Raw genomic sequence first — 9,745 nt, 5'->3', positions numbered from 1 at the left:
GGGGTTTCTATTCTATTCCATTGGTCTATGTGTCTGTTTTTGTGCCATGTCTAATCCTTATTAATGGGCATTGATAGTTTATAACATAATACTGCAGTAAACATCATTGTACATCCATCTTTGAACACCTGTATGATCCGTTGCTTAAAGTGAAATGCCTACTCTAAGTGTGTGGGCATTACAATTTTTGATGTTACAAAATAAGGCAAATGTCTCTATTTCTCTGAACCTCAGTTTTGTATTCTATAAAATGGGAGTAGCAATAGTACCTATCTCATAGGGTTGTTGTCAGTATTAAATGAGGGAAGAAGATACACAAGTAGTGTTTCCAGATGTAACACATTAAAATACAGGATGTCCAGTTAAATTTGAAGTTCAGATAAACAATGATAATATTTTAGTATACATATGTTCCAAATATTGTAGGAGGTATACTTATATGAAAAAATTACTTGTTTATCTGAAATTCAAATTTAGTTGGGTGTCATTTATTTTTATTTGGAAACCTTGTATATGAAGGCATCAGCACAGTCCTTGGAATACAGTAAGCACTATATAAATACTGGTTGCTATAATTCTAACTAGACATTTAGGGAAATGCTATCATTCAGCAAATGTTGTATTTTTTAAATGTTTATTTGTCTTGAGAAGAGAGAGAAAATTATGTCAGGGGCCCATGTCCACAAGCTATTTTGGTATCAGCTGTTTTTATACACAGTGGTATATACCATTGCTCTTGATTAAATCCTTTCAGCTCTTGAGGGTCCATCCTCTTTCTAAATAGGCAAGATGTAGTAATCATTGAAAATGAAGTAAAAAAGAATAATAAATATAGATATATTAGGAACATGGGCTTTGTAGTTAGATAGATTCAGTTTCCAGTCCTGGTTGGATTGTGCATGTGCGCATGTGTGCATGAGTGGGGGAAGGGCAGAGAGAGGGGCAGAGAGAGAATCCTAAGCAGGGTCTTTACTGTCAGTGCAGAGACCCAAGCAGGGCTCAATCTTACCAACTGTGAGATCATGACTTGAGTTGAAATCAAAAGTTGAACTGACACAGCCCCCCAGGTATCTCAGTCAACAAATATTTCTTGAGTTCCTGCTGTGAGTTAGGCATTATGCTGGGTCCTGGGGATACACTGGTGAATAAAACAAGGTCTGTGTGGGTAGAAGAATGTTTTTGTGTGTTACAGGTCTGATGTGGGCTTGAGGTTAAAGAAGGAACCAAAATCATTGATGTGGATTGACTGGTTAATTAGGGGAGGTCAATTATATTGACCTTCTTAATTATCTTATCTCTCTGGTACCCCAACATGTCTTCTGTAGCTTTGAGGAAATTCTCTTTTCGGGCTCTAATGGGCAACCAGAAATATTAAAGTATGGAAAAGATGACAGGAACATTGAGGAGCCTGTTGAAGATCTCCTTATGTCCCTTAAGCTTCAGCAGTGAGCTTAAGATATTTTGCTCAAAGCAAATGCTTGATTTCTAGCCTCTAGAGCCGATAGTTCAACAACAGGGAACATGGTAGGTACTGTCTCACTGTTGGAATTGTGTTTTCTCAAGAAGTTTCTCAGCATAGCCTAGCTAGTAGCTCTGTATGTCACATTAGGAGGAAGCAGATTCAGAACCGTTTATTAGTTACTAAATACAGTTGCTATCTCACTATCTTTTCTCAGAGCTCAGATTATCTGATGTTCTGAAAATAGGTATATAGTTAGTGGGTGTATTTAAAAAAAACTCCTTCCTCAAAGTAATTCTAGTTGCCATTCAGTGGCAGTTTAACTTCATATGTTTTATGGTGACTTTGGAATTGAAATTTTATGAATTTTTTCTTTAATTTTGGCTTATATTTAGCAATCAGCTTGTGAGTTTACTAAGGTAAAGTCTATACCATTACCACATCTATTTTACAAAAGCCTGATTCAAAGATGCATTAATTAGATTATGTCATTTCAAAATGTGAGAAATTATGTAATGATATGGAAAATGGAAGCTTATTTAAAAATCTTGGAATCTCTGGATTCAGTGCAATTAAATGAATTAACTTGCTCTCAGAATATTCATATATTTTAATTCCTTTATGAGAGCAGAAGGACTTTCCCTGACAAAGGTAATGGCCAAGTCTGTGGACCCAGATATCTTCCTTGCAGCCCATGAGGCCATCCTGTGTCCTCCTCACAGAGCTGTGATGCAAGCTTGCTCCAAACACGAGCCCCAAGAACAGCTGCACCACACATGGAGAGCCAGGGGAGTGTCTGTTTTCATTGTTTCAGGATGATGACGAAATGCAATCACTATACAAGCTAACATCTTAGAAGAAGTTTAGAAATATTTTGAAGATGAGCTTTAAATTAAATCTTCCGGTCTGCCCCTCTGGTCTTGTTGGTATGTCTTTGATGTGTCATCAGTGGTGGTTGTAGTAGGTAGGACAAGAAAAATGGTGGGATTTAACATATAGATAATTTAAATTTATTTTCAGGTCTTTATCAGTTTATACTTGGTCAGTAAGTTTGGATACTGTAAGTTTCAGTAAGTTTGGATAGCTAAGACCCTGAGTGCTCACTGAAACATATCTCTGATATCCTAGTTAATTGTGGTTATAATTATCTGCCAAGATAGAATAGGAAATAATATTAAAAATAATATTAAACCCCTCCCTCCTTGATTGTACTATACACTTACCAGATTTTTCGACATATACATTCAAATAAAGGGTTTAACCAAGATACCACACATAGCCTGTTGTTTAATATCCCATGCCCTTTTCTCACAAAACTCTAATTGGATCTGTAGAGTATTACTTCTCCTCCCTAAAATAATCCATTTTCTTCTTCTTCTTTTTTTTCTTCACTTACTTTCTGTTAACTGTTTTAAGTCATAAGATGACTCTCTGTCATAAACTCACTTGGTAAGGATTATGCTGTCTTCTTGGCAGGGTGCTGTCCACAAATCTGACACATAGGTCTGTGTGTCTGTTGTTGGGATTATTGATGAAATAAGCACCGGACACTGCTTGCTGTTTCTTGCCAGGTTGCTAATTAGTTTGGGATTTTCTTTCAAGGAAATTTCCCCCATGATTATGTACCTTGCCAACAATATTTTGCTTCAAGTTCAGAAAAATTTTGTGCCAACCTGCATTTTTGCCTGGTGAAGGTTTTCTATAGCCCATGGCCTGCAGAAATGATACTGTGTCCTGTGGAATTTGCACATATACATACCAGAAAGTTTTTAAGGTCTCAAATACTGTTAAATATAGACTTTGGAAGCAAAATATTTGGAATGCTCCTTTTTAGGGGGGAACTTTCCATTGGGGTAAGTAGAGAAAGGTAGGTGGTCAAGGTAGAGCAGGTGTTGGAAGTTATCTGGGATAACAAAGGGGACTTCTGGGAAGAGGAGCTCAGAGAGACTGATAGATACATGTTTTGGGCACAGGGCACACAGGTGGCAAGAGAGAAAAAGAGGACTTGGGTGAGATAAAGGATCCTGGGTTCATATGTGGTGTTCAGGTTTTTTCTGCTTTCTTTGCCTGTCAGGTGACATTGGTAGATTAATAGTCAGATCTTAGCAAGATATTAGTAAATACTTAATCTGAGTGTTTTTCTACTTTTGGAACTATTTAGTATGTGAGAAAGTAGAGGTTAAAATATAGGTAGGGGTGCAGGTAGGTGTGAGGGGGGAAAGGCATGAGCACCTGGCATGAGGGAAGATATTTTGCTCTGCTTTATCTTTCTCCATATGGTTTTGATAAAGTTTCATGTTTATCATATCAGTGATTCTTTGCATACTTTGGGGTTCTGCAAATTTGTTTTTTAACTTATTAATAAAAATTTTTTAACTTTTACTTTTGAGAGAGGCAGAGCATGAGCAGGGGAGGGGGAGAGAGAGAGAGAGAGAGAGAGAGAGAGAGAGAGAGAGAGATACAGATACACAGAATCCGAAGCAGGCTCCAGGTTCTGAGCTGTTTATTAGCACAGAGCTGGATGTGGGCCTCGAACTCATGAACTATGAAACCATGACCTGAGCTGAAGTTGGACGTTCAACCAACTGAGCCACTCAGGTGCCCCTTAATAAAAAAAATTTTGAATGTTTATTCATTTTTCAGAGACAGAGTGAAGTGTGGGGTTGGGACAGAGAGAGAGGAAGACACAGAATCTGAAGCAGGCTCCAGGCTCTGAGCTGTCAGCACACAGCCTGATGTGGGGCTCGAACTCACAAACACTGAGCTCATGGCCTGAGACAAAGTCAGATGCTCCATCAACTGAGCCACCCAGGTGCCTCTGCAAATTTTTTTCTTAGAGAGATTTTGTTCTAGTATTTTTCCAAGTGTCGCAGTTAATTCAAGTAATTCCCATAGATACCACCACACTTATAATAATTTCTTTCTAATTGCTTTAGTTCTATAGAGAGAACTAAATAAATGTAAGATACTATAATATTTAATACCTAAATATAAGATACTTCTATAAATATAAGAACTAAATGTAATAAGATACTGAACTTGAGAAAAGCAAGTTAGAATTAAAAAAAAAAAAACAAAACCAAAACTCAGGTTTTGGTTTGTTCTCCCAAATAGTGGCTTTTGCTATCTATCTGTTCATACTTAACTATCAAAGGTGCATTTTGAAATGTGTAAGATATCCTATAGAGCTCCCTTTTTACTTTGGTTGATTATCTATTTGGGTGGAAGAGTTAGGGTACAGTCCTTCCTAGAGCTTTAGTAGATAGGACGGAGGAATAAGAGTTTGGAAATGAAACTTCATATCATCTGAGCTTCCCCTCAAAGCAGATGCACTTTCAATAGACACTTCAGGGCAATTCAGTAGCAGTGCATTTTCCATAAATAAGGACGTGGTCTCCATCTCAGTCCATTCACATAAGCTTTTATCTGAGATACTGTCCCCTGAGAAATGCCACTCATGCTCCAAAGGAGGTAGTATCCAGGAGAAATAAATCAGCACATAATCCATACCTGTAAAAATAAATAAAATGAGATTTAGAAGGACTTCGTGTGTTCTCCATTGTTATTGAAGTAGATAAAGTGCAGAAAAGTATGGTATTGGAAAAACGATTGAATTCTGGCTAGAGATGAAAATGCTCCAATTGAAAACTTTCCAGAACAACATGTACTTGGATCCGTATTAAAGAAAAATTCTTTGAGTGTGTAAGCCAAATGACCCAGCAGGGTTGATAGTGTGAGGCATATTTCACAGTTGTATAAATATTTAAAACTGTTTTCCAGCCTATAAAACAAGTAAATTAGGTTGTTTTTTAAAATACCACACAATGAAATTAACCTGCCCACCTTAACTTGTTGGGGAACCTGCCCTTCTCATTCCAGCCTTCTCTCTTAAAAGGGGATTGCTGGGAAAGAAGTGTGGAGAAGGCTTTCAACTTGGAAAACAAAGCTGGTTTATGTTTCAGAGAATTTCAGATGGAGTGATTAGCATCATGGTATACTGCCACAGGTGTTCTGTTTCCAGATGGCCTGTCTTCCTAATGTGTCACAAGGGGCCAAACCAACTAGATTCAATAGCTTTTTATCATAAGTCCTTTTGAACGTGGTGAAGGGTAGACTAGGGGCTCCATTATATACATAAGCCTGAAAGAAAGCAGTGCAGCCTCTTGGCTAGGTGGTTCTCAATTCCGAGCTATTGCTCCTGGCTATGAAAGTGCCACCAAGCCTGTTCTTCAGCCACAGGCTTATGGATGATGGGTAGGTGTTCTTTCTCATTCAGTCTCACAAGGCTGCTTTGATCCCCCATTGTTTTTCATGCCCTTTCCAAAATTTTTATTCTTTTCCTCCTATTTGCATTGTAGCGATTGCCTTGGACCACTTTCTTTTGCCTCCAGTTAAACAGAATTCTGAGACAATGGCAGTGATGTTTTATTTCTATATTTATTAATGTAGAGTCTGAGAAGAATGCTAATGACTAAATTTACTGCTACCCGCTCTTCACCCCTGCCCCCAGCCCAACCAGCCGATGTTTTGGCCAAGGAAATGCAAGCAAGAGTTAATAGCTGGTATACAAAGCTGGCACCATGGGGTGGTGACACCATGGAGCACACAGCCAAGGGTTAGGCATCTTGGGTTTAATCCTAGGGATACCCCCAACTCACTGTGTATCCTTGAGCAAATCACTTGACCTCTCTGGGCTTTAGTTCCCACATCACTCAGGTAGAAGACTTAGTTATATAAGGTCCTTTGAATTTTGCATTGTAGAAAAGTCTTCTTTTATATGATGTTTCATTGTAAATTCATTTCCTTGATTCTTCTTTGTTAATTAAAAAATTTATTTTATTTTTGTTCTTAGACTGCAGAATGAAAAATGGATGAATGTCAAAGTGGGAGACATCGTTAAATTAGAAAATAACCAGTTTGTTGCTGTGAGTATTTAGTACAATTTAAAGAATTTATCTCAGGTTAAAATAGCATATGTGCTGAAGTATTTACATTTGAAAATTTGGTAAATCTGTACTAATTAATAATAATAAAAGAATACCAGAATGTATTACTAAAAAGTCTCAGTTATAAAATGTTGAAAAAGACATATTAATTAATTACTTTGATAGCCTGAGTGATTATCTCTTTGTCTATTTCCTTTGTGATCTTTTTTCTTTTTTTGAGAGAGAGAGAGAGGAGGGGAGTGGCAGAGGAGGGAGAGAGGGAATCTTAAGCAGGCTCTATGCCCAACGTGGAGCCCAACACAGGGCTTGATCCTAGGAACTCTGAGATCATGACCTGAGCCGAAATCAAGAGTCATATGCTTAACCAACTGAGCCACCCAGACGCCCTCCTTTGTGATATTTTAAATCAATAGACATAGAAGACTTTAAATGAAGCTATCATTTCATATAAAAGATTTTAAAATGCTCCAGTACTTTAAGAAGTTTTTTCTCACATATTTTGAATACTATCCCTTAATAATAGGATTATTACTGTTAATTTGCAGTATAGTTGAAGAAGATAACCAGAGGACAAAAAAATGTATGCTTCTTCCTGAATAATCACAATAAAAAATTTCTATTGGCCTGAACTAATAAAATGTTATTTATGACATTTTGCTTTGCCTATCAAATGTACTATAATTTATATTCTCAAGCTTCCTATGTTACAATTTCCTTGATAAAATTCAAGGGGTCACTTCAATGACTAAAATATATGTGATTAACTGTAGCTCACATTAAATGAAGGGCAAGAAAACTAATCAGATGAGAGATTGAAAGTTCAAGTTATTGTAGTCTTTATGTCAAATACATATTAGTTATGAAAATTTGTGTTCAGTACAGTTTTATGTATCAAGTTGTGTCTTTCATTAAATCTGAGGCATTTTCCCATAGGAAAAAGGAGTGACCCCAAGATCTCTTTATAAGAATAACTCAGTTGTGGGGCACTTGGGTGGGTCAGTCGGTTGAACATCAAACTCCAGTGCAGGTCATGATCTCGCCTTTCCTGAGTTTGAGCCCTGCATCAGGCTGTCAGTGCAGAGCCTCTTAGAATCCTCTGTCCCTCTCTCTCTCTGCCACTCCCTTTCTCACCCCCCCAAAAAAAATAAATGTTAAAAAAAAAATAAGAATAACTCAGTTGAGACTCCTAAAGATTCACTTTCAGAAATAGTCTTCTTTCATTAATGCACTGTCTGCGTATACTGATCCTCTGGAACAGCCTATGTTAAGAAGACTACTCAGTGGTCAGACCATTTACAAAAGAGCTCACCCGCTAAATGGAGAAGTGTTTATGTCCCTGACAACATCGATTCTTTGGAAAATAGCCAAGAACCAAAAATAAGTACAAAGGGGTTGGCACAGCCAAAAGAGAGGTTTCAAAGTCCACATACTGTGGCCTAGACTCCTTATACGTAGGACGGTATGCCAGGTTCTCACAGTTTACAATTGACACTTGATCAACATGGGTTTGAACTGCGTGGGTCACCCCCCTGTCCCTGCCCTTACTGGTAGGTTTTTTCTGTGTGTGTGTGTGTGTGTGTGTGTGTGTGTGTGTGTGTATACACACACACACACACACATATATATATATGCACTATATTTATATTTTTCCCTATATATATATATATACACTATACAGTACTACAAATGTATTTTCTCCTCATGATTTTCTTAGCATTTTGTTTTCTCTAGCTTACTTTATGGTAAGCATATAGTGTATAATACCTATAACTACCAAAATATGTATTAATTGACTGTTAATGTTATCATTAAGGCTTCTGGTTGATAGGGTATTAGTAGTTAAGTTTTTTGGGAGTCAAAAGTTACACTGCATGGATTTTTGACTGAATGGGGGTTGGCACCCCTAGCCCCATGTTGTTAGATTAGACGCAACTCAAATTAGCTTATCCAGCTTATTTTCCAGCTCATTAAAGATTAGCAGCAATACACTAGGGAGTGGCATCTGCTGGTTCTAACCTGTAGGAAAGATGCAGACAGATACAGGTATCTCTTGTTATCTGAAAGTAGAGCGGTCCTGTGAAACCTTCAATAAGCCAATATAGCACAAATCAGACTCTTACCCTTAATTAATATGCAAAACTTTTTTGAGTATTCCCAGGCCCCCAAAATAATCTCTCTTAGGCCTTTCTGATACCTTAGGACACATCTTGCTAATGATGCACAAAATAAGTCAAGATAAAGCACAAATGCTCACAGACAGTTCAAAGCTTTTGAGGCTAGACACTGAGATGCTGAGGATAGTTCTGGGAGAAGGAGCTTGGTGGGGACTCTCTTGCTCTCAGGTGCACACTACTTCTGTAAGGGTTCACTACAAACTTGTATGCTACTTTTGCTTTTCCTTCTTTTCATAAAGGTAAAAATCCTTTTCATATTTCTTTTGGTTAGTGAAAACAAGTACTGATATAGTTCTTTCATGAAGTGGTGTAATGAAAACTTTCAGAAAGTTGGGGATACCTGTGTAGTGTAAGGGCAGTGAAGTGAATTGGGTTAGAACTGAGTCTGCTCCATTCCTTCAGTGACAGCACTATATCTTCTCTGCCTATGGTTTCTTCATGTGTCAATCAAGGTGCCAGACCACTATATCATCCCAAAGATCCCTTCCAGTCTTGTGTGCTAATTCTCTGTCTGAACTGAGATGACTACAGATTTCTTGAAGGCAAAGAGCACATTGATCTGGCTGGTCTCTCACACCTAGTGCCATGTTGGGTCATGGTGGGCAGACAGCAAGTGATGGCTGAATGAATAAATGTCAGTCTTTTGTAAGAGAGAAGACAGAGGGGAAAATGGATATAAACTTTGGAAATTGAGTGTTCTGGCTCAATGGGATACTAATATACATTTGTGTGCTCAAAGAAAAGGTCACATATATTCAGGATTCTTTGCTTAAGAAGAAAAGTCTTCATGTAATTTAATTTAGTTCTGCGTTCAATTAAAATGATTACAGTGAAAAAGTTATGGTGCAACTAGATGGTTAACCTTCACCTTTTAAAAACACTGGCATATGTGGAATTCTAAGATGTGTGCATTCAAAAAAATGTTTGGCAACTACTTTGTCCCAGAAATGGCACTAGATTATAATGGAATTAGAAAAAATTAAAGTGTGCCACACATGTAACTATTATTTTATTTACAATTGAATATTTCAGTGGCAATGCTAGACATATTCCCACTTCATGTATTCATAAAAACAGTGTATTTAAAGAGCCCCCTGTATGTGCTCTAACAAGGATAAATATTAGACTGAAATCACTTGTTCACTAATCTATATTCTAGTGTGTTC

At 37.5% G+C, this 9,745-nt stretch overlaps 1 protein-coding gene across 5 annotated transcripts in view; it reads left to right on the top strand.

Annotated features, from left to right (window-relative positions):
- Positions 1-9,745, top strand: part of ATP8B4 (ATPase phospholipid transporting 8B4 (putative)) — a 257,973-nt gene that overhangs the window by 116,309 nt on the left and 131,919 nt on the right. For all 5 annotated transcript variants that reach the window (XM_040492661.1, XM_040492662.1, XM_040492659.1 and 2 more), the window contains exon 7: positions 6,312-6,384. In XM_040492661.1, coding sequence (XP_040348595.1) covers positions 6,312-6,384 — 73 coding nt within the window. The remainder of the gene's footprint in view (positions 1-6,311; positions 6,385-9,745) is intronic.

Source organism: Herpailurus yagouaroundi, unplaced genomic scaffold (assembly GCF_014898765.1).
Source record: "Herpailurus yagouaroundi ecotype Mexico unplaced genomic scaffold, PumYag 184, whole genome shotgun sequence".
NCBI lineage: Eukaryota > Metazoa > Chordata > Mammalia > Carnivora > Felidae > Herpailurus > Herpailurus yagouaroundi.
The sequence above is the reverse complement of the archived record's forward strand: the minus strand, read 5'-3'. Positions and strand labels throughout refer to the sequence as shown.